We start from the raw sequence: 20580 nt of genomic DNA on the forward strand, positions 1-20580 counted from the left end.
CCCCCCCCCCCCCCCCCCCCCCCCCCCCGCTCCTGCTCACGCTTGCTCTGTCTCTCAAATGAATAAATAAAAAATCAACAAGAGGTGCATCCTTCTTGGACCCCTTCTGTGGCTTTGAATTTTTTTCCAAATAAAATTATTTAAGATGATCAGTAAAGTATATGTATAGAAGAAATAAAACTTTTTAAGCAGTAGATCGTTCTTACTCCCTTTTGGGTCTCATACCCCCTTGAGCTTCTTTTATTTTAAGATTTTATTTTTAAGTAATCTCTACACTCAATGTGGGGCTTGAACTCACAACCCCTAGATCAAGAGTCACATGATCCACCAACTGAGCCAGCCAGGCACCCCCTCCTCCCCTTCAGAGTCTGATAAAAGCTAGGGGCCATCTCCAAGGAATACATGGCGATCCACACTGTCGAAGGCCCCCGGAAACCCATCGGTTGAGAACCCAGCCCTAGAAGATGGCTTTATCGCCCATGTCCTACCGTGTGCTGATCCAGCCCCGAGACTGCTGGCCAGGGCTGTGAGCCCAACTGAGCTGTGGTCTCATGGGCCACAGAGAGCTGATAACTTTTGCGGAGGAGAGAAGGGGCAGGGAAGTGAGTGGCTTGGCTTCATCCAGCTCCCCTCAACAACACGGGTGTAGAAACCTTGAGCAGGTGCAACTGCTTTCCCAGCCCCTCCCCCAGGGGCCCAAGGGATAACTCACCTGTCTGCATCCATACCATCCTGCAGGATGGTGGCTCCTGGAGCTTGAGCCTTAGGCAGCTGTTCCCTGTCCCCGGGGCTGGGATTTCAGGCTGCCCAGCAGGGGACAAGCTGGCCTCTGAGGAATCCCTTCTTTGCCGTTTGGCCCCGGGGTCCCACATTTCCGCTCCCACCTGTTGGGAGCTCCAGCTTCACTCTTCTCCGTGCCCCTTCTGCAGGCTCAGCCCAGGCCTGATGGGGAGGTGATGCCCACACTGGACATGGCTTTGTTCGACTGGACCGATTATGAAGACTTAAAACCTGAAGTCTGGCCCTCTGCTAAAAAGAAAGGTATGTCCACCTCCCTGGCCACCCCATGTCTGGGCTCCCTCCCCGCCCACTGTCTATTGGGGTGAGGGCCCCAGTGAGCCCAGCCTGACCTACAGATGTCCAGAGTGGAAGGGCATGCAGTCTAAACTGGGACTAACACCCAAAACGCAAATGCTGTTATCAAGTGCTGATTGCAGGCCAAATGTTTTCCTCTACCAACTCATTTTCCCCTGAAAAACCAGCTGTTGGGTCTACCCTGCTATTGATCCCATTTTAGAGAGGAGAAGACTAAGGCAGAGAGAGAGGTAGAGTCTTATCCACACAACACAGCGCAAGTGGCAGTATGAGCCCCTGTGCTCAGTCTCTCTGCTCTGCTGGGCGTCAGCTTCTGACGACACATCTTCTTGTCCCCAGAGAAACACCGGGGTAAACTCTCCAGCGATGGTAACGAGACATCACCAGCTGAAGGGGAGCCATGCGACCATCACCAAGACTGCCTGCCAGGTACCCAAGCAGCACCCACGTTCAGAGCAGGAGGCTGGGTGCCGGGGGAGCCCGTGCAGGGCTGGGGCCGTTCCCAGGCCCACGAGCAGGGCCTGTGGGTCCCTGACCCTTTAGGGAGGACAAATGATAACAATCAGGGCTACCGCTCTACTGAGAGTTGCTGTCGTCCTGTATTAAATCCTCATAGCAACCCCGAGAAAGGGCCTCTCTCATCCCCAGTGTTCAGGCAAGGAAACCGAACCTCAGAGAGACTGAGTGTCTCGGCTGAGGTCACACAGCAAGGAGGTAGCTCAAACCTGGGTCTGTGTGGTTCTTCACCCCTGCCCCATGCTGTCTCAAGTCAGGATGAGCCCTCTCTCGACTTCTTCCTCCTAACACCTGCTCGGGCTTAATTCTGTCCTTGTCCCCTTATGACACTGCCGGGCTTTGTGGGGGTGGGGGGTGAGGGGGATGCCGTCATGACACCCTCCCTGTACAGCAGCTGAGCCCATCATACAGTCTACAAACAAGGGGCTTGACATTGGGACTGCTGGCCCTTGGCCCTTGTCGGGTCGGTTCGGGCCCCGGGAAGCGGATACCGAGGTGGGGTTCCAAGTGCAGGAGGTTTATTCTGGGGGAAGAGGAAAGGCCTGTGAATGGCAAAAGGGGGGAGGAAGCAGGAATGGACCCAGAAACCTGTGATGCAGTCTCAGCCTGATGGGGAGCTCCAGAGCAAGACTGCCTGCTGACGGAGGCCCCATTGGGCAGGACCGGTCAGGCCCTGGTCCCCCTGCTGGGGGGTGGGGCTGCTGGGGAACCAGCGTGACATCGGCCCGGTGGTTCCTGAAGGTGCAAACACTGGAGGCCACCAGCTCACTGCTGTCCTCACCTCCGGACAGCACGGGGGTGAGGCGGGGAGACCCAAGCGGCCCACTTCCACAGTGCCATGCTTGTTAATTCAGCGGCCAGAATATTCCACAAAATAGCAACCAAAGCAGCAATGCGGCTCTGTCTAGCAGCAGCAGACCACCAGCTCCCGGACAGGCTGTTGCCTCTCCAAACCATTGTTTTCACCCTGAGCAGAAAGAAAAGGCTTGAGTTTGGGCCAACTGGGCAGTGGCCCTAGGAGCTGACTGGGTCTGTGGGGGGCGAACCGCTGCCTCAGGCCTCCCTGGGGCCCTCCCGCTGCTCCCCGGGGAGCTTCAGTTTCCCCATCTGTCAAAGACGTTGGCGGCAATGATCCTGGAGGCTCCTCCCAGCTCCAAGCTGATTTCACCCCACCCCCAGCTGCTCCGCCCCCTCTCCCTGGGAGGCCATCCCACACTGCCTTCGCTCCGCCCATGATCTATCAATTGCCCATCTGGGGCAGCTGGGGTCTCCGCCACCGGCCCCCCGGGGGCCCTGGCCATGCTATCCGTCGGTGGTCCCGGTAGGGAGCCTTGTCCATCAGATGGCGCTCCCTGCCAGGGCAGGGCCCTGCCATGGAGATGATGGATCTCCCGCCCAGCGGGGCCGTGTGCACGTCGGCCAGGGGAGCGGGGGGAAGGTCCAGGCCGCTCGGCTGACGGTGGCCTTGCTGTGTGGGCAGGCACCTGCTGTGACCTGCGAGAGCATCTCTGCACGCCCCACAACCGCGGCTTCAACAACAAATGCTTTGATGACTGCATGTGTGTGGAAGGTGAGCCCCACTCTCTCGGGGAGGGGGGTGCCCCTGTGCTCCCAGGGCCACTAAACCCCTTCTTCCCCAAGCTGGTTCTGCGCGGAATGGGGGCCAAGGCTTCCCTGCGGAGGGTGGAGGGAGGGCCCAGGGGCCTGTGGCGGAGGAGAGGGCAGCGGGATCCCTCGCGAGCTGAAGACGTGAGCAAGAACAGCTTTGCTCCGTGCCTTCCCAGTCTGTGAACTCATGCAGTCTCGATTCCTGGCATCGTTTCTCAGATTTGCTTTTCTCACCTCTTGAAATACAAGCTGGCATGATCTCCTAGGATCTGGAGGTGGGAGAAGGGAGGAGAGGAGCACATCTCTTTATATAAGATCAAATCTGAGAAGGCTGGTACACCAGAATTCTACCCCAGGGGAGGCATTCCAAGTGTGAGAATGAGGGGTTGGGGGGGGTGGATTTCCCAGCCCTGTCCCAGGGGGGATGCACTTGGTCAGCTATGTCCTTAGCTCTTCTGAGCTCCCAGCTGCAGCGGGCATGCCCTCCTGCCCAGGTGTGCCCCGGCAGGCGTGCCAGGCTCTGTGCCGAGCACTTCACTCCCGTTATGATCATCCTCACGACCATCCCACGAAAGGAGCTCTTACCATCACCATTTCACACCTGAGCGAACTGAGGCACAGAGAAGTTAAGCGACTTGCCCATACTCACACAGCTAGAAAAGTGGGGGAATATTTTTAATTTTATATTCTGAAAAACTTCAAATACTCGTGTTTGCAATAATGAACCCCCATGTCCCATCACTCAGCTTCAATACTTACCAGCTCACTGCCAGTCTCTGCTGTCTCTCCCCCACTCAGTTCCCCATTCCAGTATGATTTTGAAGCAACTCTGGGGAGTTTACAGATCGTTCATCTGTGAATATTTCAGTATATAGCTCTCTTTTTTAAAAAAAAGATTTTATTTATTTGACAGAGAGAGACAGCAACAGCGGGAACACAAGCAGGGGGAGTGGGAGAGGGAGAAGCAGGCTTCCTGCCAAGCAGGGAGCCCGATGCGGGGCTGGATCCCAGGACTCTGGGATCATGACCTGAGCCGAAGGCAGACGCTTAACGACTGAGCCACCCAGGCGCCCCTCAGTATATATCTCTAAAAGATAAGTACTCTTTGAAAAATAAAATACCGGGGCACCTGGGTGGCTCAGTCGGTTGAGCATCCGACTCTTGGTTTCGGCTCAGGTCATGATCTCAGGGTTGTGGGATCGAGCCCCGTGTCGGACTCTGTACTGAGTGTGGAGTCTGCTTGGGATTCTCTCTCTCCCTCTCTCTCTGCCCCTCACCCCTTGCTTGTGCACACACACACACTCTCTCTAAGGAAAACAAAAAAACAAACAAACATGAACAATAATTACTCAATATCATCCAGTAGCTAATTGGTTGTTCACATGCCCTGAGTTGGAGAATTTGGTCTTGGTCCTTCTATTAACCATCCTTAGATACGAGCCCTATTTTTGCTCATATGAGCCTCAAAAATTATCTGCTGTGCAAGCAATAAAGCTACTTGGGTCTAGTCAATCAAGAAATATTTATTGAGTGCTCACGACGTGTCCAGTACCATTCTGGAGACTTGAGATTAGATTCAGCCGCGAAGAGAACAGGCAAACTGCCCCTCTGGATTCCATTCTAGTGAGATGTGCAGATAGTAAGCAAATCCAGAGATGTCTTTAGAAAGAAATAAGGGCTGTAACAAAAATGAGGGTGGTGTGATGAGGAGTCAGAGTTGTTTTAGAAAGGACAGACAGGAGGGGACAGCAGAACCGGCCAGCTGAGGATGGGGGTGCGGGGAGGGAGAGCCCCAGGCATGAAGCAGGGCAGAAGCCAGGACCTCGGGCAGGAACAGGGCTGGCGTGTTTGAGTGGGCCTGGCACACAGTGGCCAACAGAGAAGGTGGTCCCAGGGCCAGGTGGGAGAAGCTGGTGGGGAGGATCACACAGGATCTTTTGATTTATAATTGGAAGTCACAGGCAGGTTTTAAGCTGGAGAATGACATGGTCTGGCTGCAGGACTCTGGGGGGCAGGAGTGGAGACAGAGAGGTGAGGGGATGGAGGCAGGCAGGGGTGGGAGGGGCAGGAGATGCTGGGAAACTTATCTTCTGTTACCTGCGTGCAGGGTTGGGGACCCATTTCACAGAGCAGGAGACTGAGGTGTGGAGCGGGCCAGAGGGCACTCTAGTCCACAGAGTCCAGAACAGCGCTGAGGCCCAATCATAGTCCTTGGCCTCCAGGTCCAACCCGGGCGCCCAGGCGAGGGGGATGTGGCCCTACTGAGTCCAGGAATCCTTCCTTCTTTCCTCCCCTGGACCTGGGAGGGGGCAGCTTTGCAGGCATCCAAAAGATGTATCTGCATCCAAAGCCCTATCTGCTCATTTCCTCTGATCCGTCTGGCACTGGTCAGTCCTGGAGGAAACTCTTGCTTCCTCCCTGGAGACTCAGGCTCCAGAAAAAAAAGAAGAATGGAAATGACAGCTTGGGCAGCTCATTAAAGCTGGTCCAGGAGGAGTTTGTCACTAAGATGACACACCAGAGGGATCTAGGTGGGGCCGGGAACCCTCATGAGGACCAAGAGTCCTGAGGACTTCTGAGGGCCCAGGGCTGATGTCCAGCAGTCAAGGCCAGCCTGAGTTGTGGAGGGTTCCAGAAGGGCTTCTGTGGAAACCAAGCACTCCTGCTCATGAATCCCCTGCCCCTTTCCGAGTGTCACTTGTGTGACCTCATGTCTAGATGCCCAGTGACCCAGGTGTAAATTCTAGGCCCCTAAGCACAAACTTCACAGCAGTTCCTTTATTCTCTTGGTAGTGACATAAGTGAATCTTCAAGTAGCAATGTCCTCTCTCCCTGGGGGCAACTCCTAACCTGAAGTGTAGGGATTGCTCAGGCCACACTCACACCCCTTGCCCCCACCACCAAGAGGAGGTGGCCTTCTGAGGCCTTAAATAAAAATTATGTCTACCCATGTATCTCAGGGGATGCCGGTGGTCATGACAGAGAGAGCTTCAGCTCTGAAGCTCTCCCACTGGTGGGCCAAAAGGGCCACACTGACTTTAGTTTGAGTGGTCAGGGAGGGTCTCTGAGACCTGAAGGCCACAAAGAAGCCAGCGATGCAAAGAGCTTGTGGAAGGAAGTTTGGCTGCGAGAACAGCAAGTGCAAAGGCCCTGAGGCAGAACATGGCTGGGGCCACAAAGGAGCCAATGATGCAAAGAGCTCGGGGAAGGGGGTTTGGCTGCAAGAACAGCAAGTGCAAAGGCCCTGAGGCAGAACATGGCTGGCTATTGAGGAAAAGCAAGAAGACTGAGTGTGGCTGGAGCTCATGAAGAGGGGAGTGGGAAGTGAAGAGGGCAGAGAGGAGGCAGGCCCAGGTCCCAGGGGGTCTTGTAAGCCAGAGTAGGAAGTTTGGATTTCCTTTTGAGTGCAAGGGGGGGGCCACGGGAGGTTTTATAGGGGAGAGCAGAACCTGCATTCCTTTACAAATTTTTTTAATAGACCTTTTTTTTTTTTTTTTTAGCAGTTTTGGGTTTACAGAAAGTGGCACAGAAAACACGGTTTTCATATACCCTCTCCCCCTGCACAGTCCCCCTGTTATTACTTGCATTAGTGTGGTTCGGCGTTTAGAGTGGAGGAACCAACGTTGATAAAGTCCATAATCTGCATTCGCATTCACTCTCCGCATTGTACATTCCATGGGTTTTGATAAATGCATCGTAATAGGTACCCACCATTACAGTATCACACAGAATAGTTTGGGGGGGCCTTAAATAGCCCCCGTGCTCCATCTGTCCATCCTTCCCTTCTCCCCCAGTGATCGCCTTTTTAAAGCCCATTCAGGCTGTCCTGGGAGAGTGGGTTGTAGGGCAGCGTAGGGTGGTGGTGAGAGGGTGCAGGGAGTCCCAGAGGGCGCAAGGAAGGAAGGGGAGGGCCCTGGCCGTGGGCGCCCCTGACCCTCTGGCCTCTCTTCGCTCAGGGCTGCGCTGCTACGCCAAATTCCACCGGAACCGCAGGGTCACGCGGAGGAAGGGGCGCTGCGTGGAGCCGGAGACGGCCGACGGCGACCAGGGATCCTTCATCAACGTCTAGCGGCTCTGCGGGAGGCGCCTCCCCACCGGCCTGGGGACTGGCGCCCGCGCCGACGTTTGGAGAAGCCGGGCGATTTGTTTAGAACTAGCAGTGGGAGTTCAGATGGGGGACCCGATGACCGAGGCTGCAGGCTCGATCCCGGGACCCTCAGCCCTGGGAGGGGAGCCCTGGCCCAGGAGCCAAGCTGCAGCACACCGGCGCCCACCTCCCCGCCCCCGGAGGACCCGCAAGGCCTGCGCCTCCCGGTGGCCTGGTGCTCCGCGTTGGCAATGTCGAGAGTGCCCTCTACTGCCCAACCTCAGCACTGCAGCCGCTTCAAGTCAAACAACGAAGAGGTTTCTGAGCGCGTCAAGAAAGGGAACCGACCAGAGAGACAGAGCACCCCAGGAGATGAGTGCGGAACACCTGTACGTACCAGGCACTGTGCTAAATGCGTGCCATACGTTATCTCATTTAGTTACCACAATGACCTTTCAAAGGAGGCATTATCACCGTTTTACCGGTGAGGAAACCGAGGCAGTTAGTTATAAATGGACTTGTCCAGGGTCCCACATCAGTGCTCCTCAAACCTTAACCTGTGTAAGAATCCCTGGGATCTGGGTAGCATGCAAAGTCTGGTTGGGTCGATTCTGCATTTTTAACAAGCTCTCGGGGGCATGCTGCTGCTGCTGGCGGGAACCCCTCCGAGAGCACCCAGGTCCTAGGGAGTAAATGCCTGAGCCGGGATCTGCACCTGGGCCAAGCCTGTTGGGTTCCTGGGCCCGCATCCTTGCTTCTCCACAACCACGGACTTATTCCAAGTTCTCCATGGCTTTCAGTGAGAGAGAAGCCCTCCCTGAGAGTTCCTTTCACGGTGGTGAGGTCTGCAGTGACAGGCTGTTCTCTTCCTTCCCTGAACAAAGGTGTAGCACCTTTAAAAACAAAGCATTGCATTAAGCCCCTGCTTGGTGGTAAGGCATGATTTGGGAAGATTGGCCGCTGCCCTCTGGGAGCTGGGAATCTGAGATATGATGTGTTTGGGGGAAACGATAGTGCTGTTCCTTCTGTTTCTGTGGCTCTGCTCACCCAGTCCCAGGACATGCACTTTGACGTTGCTCTTATAGCTTCTTTAGTTTCATAGTAGTTCATGCCCTTTGAGAATCGAATGCCGATATGGGCTCAAAATAATGCACGCATCGCGCATGTGCACCCACTTTGCATACGGCCTTAGTGGCTTTCAGGCCTCCCACAGACCATCTCTAGACACCCCCAACCCCACCTTTCTGCAGCAGAGCCTACTGAGACATTGGGGCACCTCTGAGGTCAAGGTGTTCTCTGAAACCACCCCCCACAAGCTAGACCCACGATACCCACCCAGAACATCTACCCCAGCAGATCTGGCTCTAGGGGCCACCCCAGGAGAGCCACTTAAACCCCCCACCCCCACACCTGGCACCTCACTCCTGGTCAGCCCTCTGGTCCAGGGCAAACCAGGCTGCAAATGACAAAAGCCCTCCCCATCCAAATTCCTCGCAGGCCTGGACACCTGCCAGAGGAACCACACCCTCGATGCCAGGGCTGTTTACTCCATGGGAAAATCAGTCAGGGTCAGGGGTCTGGCACCAGGCAAAGCAGACGGATCGAGGAGAAACCAAATATCCTTGCTCATGTCTCCCTATTCAAGTTCTATGGGCAAAGGAATCTTAGAGGTGGGGGTGGGGCAGAGGAACTAAAAGAGATCAAAGCCGGCTATTTGGAAATCAAACCCACCAGCAGTTTTGTCTAAGACTACACCAGACAACATGCATGCTGTGTTAGCTTCACTGGGGGTGGCTGATTTGAGAATGTGATAGAACCCTAAGGGGGGGTGGGCTGCAGGCAGGAAACACAGCATTGCTTATGTCTGGCATCGCATATGTCTGGGGGGTAACAGTTCAGATGGCCCTGGGGCATCAACAATGGAAAGCACAGAAGGTCAGGACAAAGCTGAAAGGCCACATGGAACCATCCCCGTCTAGCAGGGGAGTTCTGCGATTGGACCTTCGGGCCCTAGCTCTTTGCCCTAGTTACCTTCATTTCGTGGTTGCAAAGGTGGGTGGGTAAAAACCTCCTAACCCCAGAGTTAGAGATCCCAGAGCCCCCCTCAGTGTTTAACAAACCTCTCCGCCCGGAAGTTCTTCCTTAGGTCTATCTCAGATTTCTTTGGCTAGTACAGAAGTCAATCCCCCCTAATCCAGGATTCAGCCAACTTCTACCATAAAGGGCAGGTAAATATTTTAGGCTGTGTTCCCATAAAACTACTCATGGAAGCTGAGATGTGAATTTCATATCATGTTCACATGTTACAAACTACTATCTGTCGTTTGGTTTTCTAAAACCCGTTTATAAATGTAAAAACCTTTCTTAACTTGCAGATTACCCCAAAACGGGCGGCAGGTTGGATTTGGCCCACAGGCTATCATTTGGCAGATTCGTGCTCCAGTCCACTGGTCTCAAACTTGGCTGCCCGTTAGAATAATTTAGGGAACTTTCAAAGGTACTGATGATGCCCAGGCCCACCTGCAGAGGTGCTGGTTTCATTGGTCTGGGTTGTGTCTGGGCTTCGTGTGTGTTCAAGGCTCCCCCAGGCAACCCTAATGTACAGCTGGGCATGAACTCTGCCCTGGTCCTCCCGAATATGGGAATGCTGCTGGTGACAAACGGCCTGTTCCACCTCTCACCACCATGGTGACCTTAGGAAAGTTCCTTGTGCCTTGATTTCTTCATCTGTAAAATGGGAATAATGACTCTCCCGTCATAGCAATGTTGTGAGAAGTAAACGTAAAATCCTTATAGCGTGTTTAGAACAGTGCCAAGCACATAATAAGCTCCCAGTGTTGGCTAATTTGTTTTCTAGGGTAATTTTGGTAGGTGGTCTGTTCTTTGACAATGATCTGTCAAAATCACCACTCAGGCTCCTTCCCCTGCAACACTGGGGCCAGGAGATGCTCCTGTAGGAAAGAGAGGGTGGCGTTCTGGGGTCAAAGAAGTTTGGAAAACTGTTCTAGACTCAGCCCGAGGCAGCGGGTACAGATCCCGGGTGCAGAGGCAGAGTGGGAAGAGGTGTAAGTGGTATTGGTCTGGGGTGGGGTTCATGAGTTTCAAAAAAATACAACCAGAGGGCGAGCTGAGCAGAAGGCCAAGTGGAAACCAGTAGGTGGTGGTACCACAGGTGGCCCGTGCCCTCCTGCATTCCTTCTGCGGAGTCTTACACCATTCCCCAGAGGTGCGCACGGTTCCCACGGGACTCCTTTCTGGGATTCATCCGGCCATGTGAAGAGTAGCCCCCAAGCCTGCTGGGAATGGGCTGAGGGGCACAGGGTATGAGGGACGAGCCTCATGGGAAAGTGACAGCTTCGCTTGCCCCTTGAGGGGTGACTGAACCACAAGTCAAATCCCAAAGCCACGACCCCTTCCACCGCAGAGATGGATCCTCACTTAAAGCCATACTCAACACACCGAATAAAATCTAGTGCTGAGAGGGTGGGCACAGCCTTGAATGGGATTCACTTTGCAGCAGGAGAGTCAGTGAACTGACATGTAACCTGCAAGGAACATGTTTATAAGACAGCAGAAGAGCAAGGAAAGTGGGTGCCGGGAGGGACACTGAGAGGAGCCAGAAAAGCAAACCATTTAGGATTTCATGGGGCTGGCGCCATCACCTCCATGATCACCTTTCCTCTTCTGGGAGACAGGAGTGCGTGTGTGTGTGTGTGTGTGTGTGTGTGTCAGGGAGGGGGGCGGCAGGAATTGGTTTGCAGAACCAAGGACCTTCCTTGCAGGGAGTGTGTTTTCTGAATTCTAAGTCAGGACGGGTAGTTTGATACAGGATCCTCAGCCTCTTTCGGGTGCAAGAGGCTTCCTAGTCCCTCTTTATGCAGTGTGGTCCTGGACCAGCAGCAGGGAGGGCATCACCTGGGAGCTCGGCAGAAGCACGGGGTCCCGGGCCCCATCCCCAACCTGCTGAACCAGAATCTTGGGCAGTGGGCCTCAGCCATCTGGGTTTTACCAAGTCCCCAGGCCATTCTTGGGCACGATCAAGTTTGAGACACCCAGGTCTATGATCCATAAGGGGAAACAGAAAAGTTGGATGGTCAGGGACTTTTGGATGATTCAGGGCATTTACCTTCAGGTGTGAGTTGGCAAATCGGAGATCCGGTTTGCCTGGTTAATAACCAGCAGTGACAAACTCCCAGGCTCTGAGCCCCTGCCTCCTGGGCTGGGAGTGGTCTATTTTCAGAGGAAATCAAGTGGAGCACCTGGGGTGCCCCCCCCACCGCAGTTGCAGTCATTGGGTTTTCTGACTCTTGGGAACTTCCCTGGGGTGCTGTGGTTCCTCTTTAAAGTGTGGGGGCATCAGGGGGAGGGAGGGTGCTATGCCCTTGTAGTCCTGTGATGACGTGTTGCATGCGCTCTCTTGAGCTGTAAATAAAGAGCCGATGGTTAATTAGCTGCCTTCTCATCTCTCTCTGCCTCTCCCGGAGATGATCTGTGTGTGCAGGCAGGGAGCACGCTTGGGGCGTTTGGAGGGGACCCTAAGCCGAGTATTTCCTCTGCCACATCTTTGAGCATTTGCTCTGAGCTCAGCAGTAAATGAGACAGTCTCTGTCCTCACCTGGACCTCATCGTGCTCCTTTAACCAGACCTCTTGGTGGGAATGTCATATCTTGACCTCCCTCTCCATTTTAGGGTTGGGGCAGCTGAGGTCCCAAAGAGATGACAAGGCTAGTCACAGCAGGCTGGCCTCATTTGGGGCCTGGGTGGCCACGTGCAGGGAAAAGCAGACGCCACTTTCAGCAGGATGGGGATAAACAAAGCACCGCCTCCTGACGCCGGGCCTGGGCAGGCTCAGATGCCATCTTGGGAAAGAGCACGAATTGGCCAGGGGGGGACCTGGCTCAGCACCAAGAAGGCCATCTCTTATCTTGGGGGCAGCTCCAGCCAGTGCCACCCGCCTCCGCTGACCAGGCCCTGCCAGGCCTGGCTGATTGTAATACAGAGCAAGGCTGTGTTATGGCTCTCAGTGGCTCCACGTCCCAAAGCCAAGCCGGGATCCAGACTGTCCTGGGGAGAGGCCCTTAAGGGCCTGCTGTCCCTGTGGGAATCTCCCTGCCCAGACACCACGGAGGGACAGGCTTCTGCAGCCTGGACGCGTGGGAATCCAGAGTGTCCCAAAACATGGGCCAGGGATTCCCAGCATCAGGATCCTCTGGGGGAGAAAACCCAAGTTTCTGAGCCCCACCTGGGCCTGGGCCTCGGAATCTCTAGGGATGGGGCTTGGCAAGCTGCATGTTTGACGAGCCCCCTGCCCTAGGTTTGAGAACTGCATCATCAAACCTTCCTGAGAACTCACTTTCCTCCCCACTCAGGCCCCAGGTGGCTGGTGAGCCTCTCGCTGGGGATGGTTCTAGGGAATCGAGCCCAGAAGCTCCCCTTTCATAGAAGCCTCAAAAGTCCTTCCCTCGCTGGCCCAGCTGCTCAGCTCTGCCATCGTAGTGCAAGCCAGTCATAGACAACACTGAAAACGGACATGCACAAATGAATGAGCATGGCTGTGTTCCAGTAAAACTTTATTCACATAGAAGGGCAGCAGGCTGGGTCTGCCCATGATCTGTAGTTGCCACCCCCTAAACTATACTGCTGACTCCTGGGTCCAGGTTTTGCAGAAAGGTATGCTAGGCTTTTAAAAACCCCTTCTGTCCTGGGACGTCAACTCAAATCCATCTCTACTCATGAGGGCCGGAGCAGTGCCGAAGTGAGGAGTCAAAGCCAGTTGAACCCAAGGCCACAGGGATTTCAGCTCTCTGCTGGCAGCCTGGGCACTGCCCTCAGGGGATCAGGTAGCTGGCTTGGGGGTGTATCAGCCAGGGTTCTCCAGAGAAACAGAACCAGTGGAATTTGTACTTATATATCTTTAAATGTCTGTGTATTTGTGTATATCTTCTCTCTATATTTATACAGATTTATTTTAAGGAACTGGCTCACACTGTGGCAGGGGCCAGCAAGTCTGAAATCTGTAGGGCAGGCCAGCCAGCCAGAAACTCTGGCAGGAATTGATACTATAGCCTCGAGACCACATCTCTTCTCTGAGACCTCAGTTTTTGCTCTTAAGGCCTTCAACTGATTGGACGAGGCCCACCCACATGATGGCGGCTACTCTCCTTTACTTGGAAGTCAATTGTTTGTAGATGTTGACCATATCCACAAAATGCTTTCACAGCAGCACCTAGATTAGTGTGCAGTTAAAGCCTCCCATACTGCAGCTGGCCCTGTTGTGACAGAAAACTGGTCATCACAGAGGGGCGTCTGGAGCTCAGCTCCCCAGCTCTGGATCACAGCATGTGGGCACATGGCGGTTGTCTTTGGTGTGTCGTGACATTCTGGGCTTCCTCACTCCTTTGTCAGCCTGAATGTCAGGTGGCAGCAGTGACCGCCGTCTGTCATGTAAGTGGGCACGCATGTCTTAGTGTCAGGACTATTCTGGTGGGCGTGGCATGGGGGCAGGTGTATGACAGACACTTGGGTAAGCAAGTGGCTAAACAGAGGCGCTCCTGTCCCTTCATCCCACCCCTCCGTGATGGCGTATCCTGAAACCCACATATTTGTGCCTGGGGGACCACACTGGTGATTGGTCCGTCCAGCAGGTCAGGCTGCTCAGCTCTGGGCATTGTGGTCCTGAGCGGTCTCTCCATACCCCAGCCTTGACCTTGTGTCAGTGCCTGGCACAAAGCAGAATGCGTGCTGAGAGAGGGAATACATTCAGCCAAACACAACTGTGAGCTCATTTATTGAGCTGCATCCACGGCCAGAGGCACCCTCCTCTTGTGTAGTTAGAAACTCGTAGAGCTCCCTTTTCAGAGCAGGAAAACGAAGCACCGAGAAATAAAGGCCACTCGTCCAAAGTAGTGCAGCTACTCGGTAGCAGCGTCAGGGACCCCAGTCAAGTCTCTCTGACTCCAAAACCTGAACATGTCCACCGATGTCACGTTGCTTCTCAAATGCCACATGTTTGCTGAGCACCTACTAGGAGTCGGTCACCGGTCCTCCCTATCCCCCACTGCCCCACCCACACCCCAGGTCACAGGAGCTGCATGGTGCATTTGGGGTCACCAAGGCTGCTGCAGGACCAGCGGGGGACAGGAGTTCTGCTGGGCAGGCCCCAGCCCTGGGCTGCCAGAACTGAAGATCTTGCACTCACCAGGCCACCTTCTAGAAAGCCCCTCGGGTTGAGATCCCTCTCAGGGGCTTCCCAGCAGGTGGAACCTGTGGAGGTAACCTGCCTGATCCCGGCACCCACTTCCCCATTCTTCTCTTATGTCTCCCCCACCATGGGCGCAGGCTCCCTTACTGTCCCCCAGCGAGGAACATGAGCCCTCACGGACCTGCCACAGACCTGGACCCGAAAGCCATCGGCACTGAGCTGGCCCAGCAGAAGGGTGTGAAAGTAAACACCAGAATGAAGCCCCGCAGCAGATAGGCACCTTGGGGGCCTCGGGGCCCGGGGGCCATAACTGGCCTTGTTTGTGTATCTGAGTGATCACTAAGGTGCTGTCAGAGCCCTCCGATGCCTCCCTTGAAATTCCAGCCCCAAGCATGCAGAGAGATGGGAGTCCGGACAGGGAAAGAGGTGGTAGCCTGAACTCAGGACAGACCGACAGAGCCGGGACAGGCGGTGGGAGGCAGGAAGCACAGAGTTAATGAGAGCCTGGGCACGCGCACATGCACGCACACACACAATGACATGAAGAGGGTTGCTGGAGTATGGCCCAGGGGGATGAAAGCCACAGGGCAGAGCGTACTGGCAACAGCCTCTTCTGTCTGCCTTCCCTCTGGCTGGTGTCAAACACAACATCTGTTTTCAAGAACAGGACACAACTTCGTTTTCTGCTTCTTCCACGCTCACCAAGAGCCCCATGGGCATTCTGATGTGTTCTCTGATGCCTGACATGAGCTGCGGGCCTCTGCAGGGACAAGGTAATGTCACTAAGTGTCCGGTGAGGCCAGGACGGGGCTCACCCCGCAGTCATGTTCATAGGACCCCGATGAGGTGGCAAAGCCACAGGGACGTTGGGAATTACGGGTTACATTTTTTTTTTTTTAAAGATTTTATTTATTGATTTGACAGAGATTGCGAGAGCAGGAACACAAGCAGGGGGAGTGAGAGAGGGAGAAGCAGGCTCCCTGCCAAGCAGGGAGCCCGATGCGGGGCTCGATCCCAGGGCCCTGGGATCATGACCTGAGCTGAAGGCAGACGCCTAACGACTGAGCCACCTAGGCGCCCTACGGGCTACATTTTAAAGCTCAAGGGGGAGTCTTCAAGGATCCTGAGTGGGGCCCACAAAAGTTGGCCATGGATGCTGCTGTAAGTTCGAATTCTGTGCCACTGGGACACATATTTCGGAATCAGCCCCCCTGTGTTTTGACTAATCACAAAAACAAATGTGTCCTCTAGAGAGGACGTCCCGGCAATGTCCAGGCACCTCCAGAAAACCCAGGAAAAGAGAAGTAGCAGAATCGTCCACCTTGACTCCCTCTGGGCCCGGCTTGCCCCAGGATCGTGTCCCCTTTCTGGCTCTGAGTGAATGCTGCTAGGGACACGGTGATTTTCCTGACGAGTTATATGGCGTTCAATACTTTCAGTATCTTGGCATCCACCAGGGACTGGGCTGAAGGACAGGGAATGAAGCCTGGGAGCCCAAGAGAGTCACCCCAACCCCAGTCCTACAGGGTTCTATTCGGTCCCATCAGCTCCTGCCCCCGTGCCCTGCTGTCTGCTCAGGGGAGCTGGCCTTCAGGAAGACACAGAAGACCACAGCCACAGATCCAAAGGCCAACACTGACCAACAAAACTCCCAGGCCTCCCCTATAACCCCACCAGACCTTAGGCCAAGAAGCACAGAGCCAGCGTGTTTGAGACAAGCTGACACAAACACTGGAGGACAGGTCTCCAGATCAAACCCCAGAAAGAACCCCTGGGCCACCAGAGGCCTCGACTCTGCTTCCAGGCCCTTCTCTGAAAGCTTCTTGCCAAGGGCCCTGCTTTCTGACAGGTGTGTGTGACTTTCAGCAGGGTTTGGGTGATGTTCGCTGCTCTCTTTCTTCCAGTTTGATTTACCCACTTGGGAAAGGAAGTGGCTGGGCCCCATTGCAATTGTGGGCCTCCAGTGCATTGAGAACCAAAGTTCGCTGGCTAGTGGGTGGGGAAGCATCTCAAAACCTTTCCATATTCGGTGCTTCCTTGGTGCCTCACACAGTGCCCCCCGGGGACTCATGATCACTGTCCTCATTGTCAAGATGCAGAGAAAAATTCGGAGGGATTAAGTGACAGACGAAGTGACATAGACGCAAAGTGGCAGTGCTGGGGTGGGGGTGAGGGGGCGGGGTGAACCACAGTGTCTCTGCTAACAGGAAAAGGGGGAAGAGCATCTTCCCTCCATCAAAGGGGTCTTTCCTGGTGCCTCCATTCAACTGGCATTTATCGTGGGCCAGGACCTGCTGCGAGACGCTGCAAGATGCTGTGGGGGTTTTGGTTTTGTTTTTGTTTTTATAGCAGCAGGGCAGCTATTTGCTTACTGAGCATTTATGAAGTGCCAGGAGCTGGGCCACGCATGTATGTAAATCATCTCACGCGACCCCCGTCACCCTGGGGCTCGGTGTGGCTACCTAATTTGCCCAAATCGCTTTGCTAGGAGGAGGCAAGGCGGGGATCCAAAAACACATCTTTACCCAAAGGACGCCAGCAAGCACAGGAAAGAGATGGGACAGTGTTTGTGATGCAGGCGGGCCGCGTCTGAGGACCCCAGAGTGGGGGTCCCGCAGGACCTGCCAAGAGGGTCCTTGGCTTTGTGCAGGATGAAAAGCAAATGTGTGCCAGAGGAAGTAACAGCCTGAGTGACAGCGAATAGTGTGCGTGACAGTGTACTTCTGACAGAGTGTTGGGAGACTCGGAAAGGAGAATGAGTCTTGTCGTCAGCTGGGGCTAGGGGTTTCCATTGGAAAGGAGTCTAGGGGACGTGTTCCTTCGGGAATCCAGGGTAGGGTCAGAGCAAAGACGAGTGATGGTGAATAACAGGTGTTATCTTATAAATCACTGAAGGGATGGGGTATTGATGCCAGCATCGGCCGAGGTTTGTTGGAGGCTGATGCCCTGGAACATATTTGGGATCTGGCTCCTCTTAGGTGTCATCAGGTCTTTGGGGCCTAGGACAAAACTCAGAGAATGATTAACTTTTTTGCTTCCCCTGGAAGTGGGAACATAGCTTTTTTGGCTTATTTAGAGGCAAAGTAAAGAGTAGGAGTAAATGGGGCCCAGCAGAAAGAGTGGGGATGGAGCCTTTCTACTTTTTGTTCTATGTTTTTTTTCTTTTTAGATGTTTCCTGCATGGTTTGTCCCCTCAGGCCTTGTCCACAGGGCTCTGAGAAGCCACAGGAATATGTAGGTGCAGACTCAAGACCCGGCTTCATCTCCAACACTGGGGAAAAGGATTGTACATCATGGGGCTTAACCCTGTGCTCCCCTACGCCATCTGGACAGCACCCAGGTGATGTAGGAAAGACATTAGGGTTCGAAGCCAACGGCTGAGAAAGAATTCTTGAGATGTCTTTTGTGCAAAAAGGTGGTTTTATTAAAGCTTGGGGACAGGACCTGTGGGCAGAAGGAGCTGCACTGGGGTCATGATGAGTGGCCCATTATAGACTTTCCAGTTGGGAGGGGGTCAGGGATAGCGTAAGTCTCCCAGGTATTTTGGAAGCAAGGTTTCCAGGATCCTGAGGGGGCTAGCTATTGTTGGGAAAAGGTCATTTGTTACCGTCTAGTAAACCCTCAGTCATGAGACCCTTCAGAGGTATATCGGTGGGTCCTATGCTTGGGGGGTGATTGCCAACAGGTATCTTGGGGGGTAGAGATAAAGGAAGTTTCCAAAGGAATTTTTATATGTTAGACTTAAAGGATCCTGGGAGTCAGGCTAAGATTGCCTTTTGCCCTTAGCAAAGTATTAACACCGAGGCAGCTGAGTTCCTAGAGGAACGTCACTCTGCCTGTTTCAAGGACTTGTCAGGGGGCTGTAGGTGGTAAGGAAATTTAATTTTTCTTCTGCCTTTGCTTCCCACATCACAGGGAAAGGGACCTCCCAGGGTACCCACAATGCAATGCCTTTAATTAAACAGCATCACCCTCAAAACATTCTCAAGAGATTTCATTTTTTCCCATCCCGTACTACACAAGTGAATTTGAGGAAAGCCTGTTTAAAAATCAGTCATTACTATTGATTTCCTGGTGGTTCTCCTTAATGAGTTCCTCACTGTTCTGGCAGTATGCGGCTACATACGCCCATCTTCATCTCCGATACCGTGGAAAGGCCTTGTGCCTGACACCAAGTCCTCGGCATCCATGGGCAGACTTTGAGGGGGTATGCATGTTTTATTTACATGGCTCCCATGCAAGCTTTGCTCATTGTGACTTTGGCTAAGTCATCCGAACTGTAACAATTTCTCCATTAATAAAGTAGGAGTTGCTACCCTACCATATGAGAATTAAAGATGTGAAAAGAGAGATGAGGCTTGGGGTGTCTGGGTGGCTCAGTCAGTTAAACTTCTGCCTTTGGCTCAGGTCATGATCCCAGGGTCCTGGGATCAAGTTCTGAGTCAGGCTCCTTGCTCGGCCGGGAGCCTGCTTCTCCCTCTGCTTCTGCCCCTCCCCCCAGCTTGTGTGTACATGCTCTCTCTCTCTCAAATAAATAAAATCTTCAAAAAAAAAGAGAGAGAGAGACGAGCCTTTCTAAAACCAGCACCACTGACTGAATGGCTTCCTGGGCAGAGCCTGACTACTAGTGGTACCCTGAGGACAAGCGGAGGAGGGGGGTCGCTGGTCTTCCCAGTGCCTGTGATGGGAGGAAGTGGTGCCCACATATGTGTTCAGCTGGCACGTGCTGGTTCATTCCCTGAGTGCCTACCATGTGCCAGGCATGGGGCTGAGCACTGAGGATGCAAGGCCCTCCTACGGCTCAGTCCAGTTGGGGGGGACAGATAATAAACAGCAAACAAGTAAACTGAGGCAATACCTGCAGATATTGATAAGTGCTACACAGAAAATAAGACAGGATGCCACAACCATCTTGGAAAACAGTTTGGCAATTTCTTTTTTTTTTTTTTAAGAGTTTATTTATTTGACAGAGAGAGAGACAGTGAGCACAGACAGGGGGAGTGGGAGAGGGAGAAGCAGCATCCCAGCTGAGCAGGGAACCTGATGCGGGGCTCGATCCCAGGACCCTGGGATCATGACCTGAGCCGAAGGCAGATGCTTAACCCACTGTGTCACTCAGGTGCCCCAGTTTGGCAATTTCTCAAAAACGTAAATAGATACCTGCTATATGATTCAGTCATTCTGCTCCTAGACATCTACCCAAATAGATGTTCAGTGACTATCACCTGAATGAATGAATGAATGAATCTGTTTTGCATGTCTTTCTATATTGAAGGTACAGAGATAAAACTTGGCTGAGGCAGACCGGATTGGTGAGGGACATGATAAATTTATTTTTTATTTTTATTTTTTTAAAGATTTTATTCATTTATCTGACAGAGAATGACACAGTGAGAGAAGGAACACAAGCAGGGAGAGTGGGAGAGGGAGAAGCAGGCTTCCCATGGAGCAGGGAGCCGATGCGGAGCTCAATCCCAGGACCCTGGGATCATGACCTGAGCCGAAGGCAGACGCTTAACTGACCGAGCCACCCAGGCGCCCTGGGACATGATAAATTTAAACTTGAATTCCAGAAGTGTGCTCACGAAAGCTATCACCCCAAAGCCTTGTAGAATATGCTTTGTGGGGGCCCATTTGTCCTCGCATAGTCAGGACTGGGTCATGGCTCCTTTGACAATAGTCACTTTCCGGGCGCCTGGGTGGCTCAGTCGGTTAAGCGACTGCCTTCGGCTCAGGTCATGATCCTGGAGTCCCGGGATCGAGTCCCGCATCGGGCTCCCTGCTCGGCAGGGAGTCTGCTTCTCCCTCTGACCCTCCTCCCTCTCATGCTCTCTGTCTCTCATTCTCTCTCTCGCAAATAAATAAAATCTTAAAAAAAAAAGAGAATAGTCACTTTCCTTTGTTCCTGTGAGCTACCCCCCAACCCCAGCCATCTGGGTCTTGTGCCTCCTCCCCCACGCCTCCCGCCCCAGCTGGTCAGGATGAATGCAATGTCACTGTGTGAGCAGGGACATTCCACAGACCCAGCCTTGTGCTTCCTCCACAATCTGTCTTCCCCTTCTTTGCCTCACTC

The 20580-nt window shown here is 53.6% G+C and overlaps 1 protein-coding gene and 1 non-coding gene across 2 annotated transcripts in view; one reads left to right on the plus strand and one right to left on the minus strand.

Annotated features, from left to right (window-relative positions):
* The window catches only part of DRAXIN (dorsal inhibitory axon guidance protein), a 10890-nt gene extending 3602 nt beyond the window's left edge, over positions 1–7288 (plus strand). Inside the window, exons 3-7 of the mRNA XM_021683439.1 lie at positions 660–662; positions 930–1041; positions 1435–1524; positions 3092–3181; positions 7176–7288. Coding sequence (XP_021539114.1) covers positions 660–662; positions 930–1041; positions 1435–1524; positions 3092–3181; positions 7176–7288 — 408 coding nt within the window. The remainder of the gene's footprint in view (positions 1–659; positions 663–929; positions 1042–1434; positions 1525–3091; positions 3182–7175) is intronic.
* Positions 7289–17674: 10386 nt separating this feature from the next.
* Positions 17675–17857, minus strand: LOC123324727. The gene has a single exon (XR_006539996.1). It is a non-coding gene; the product is annotated as a small nucleolar RNA SNORA73 family (small nucleolar RNA).
* Positions 17858–20580: the final 2723 nt, after the last annotated feature.

The sequence above is a fragment of the Neomonachus schauinslandi genome, chromosome 4 (assembly GCF_002201575.2).
Source record: "Neomonachus schauinslandi chromosome 4, ASM220157v2, whole genome shotgun sequence".
In the NCBI taxonomy this organism is placed as follows: Eukaryota; Metazoa; Chordata; class Mammalia; order Carnivora; family Phocidae; genus Neomonachus; species Neomonachus schauinslandi.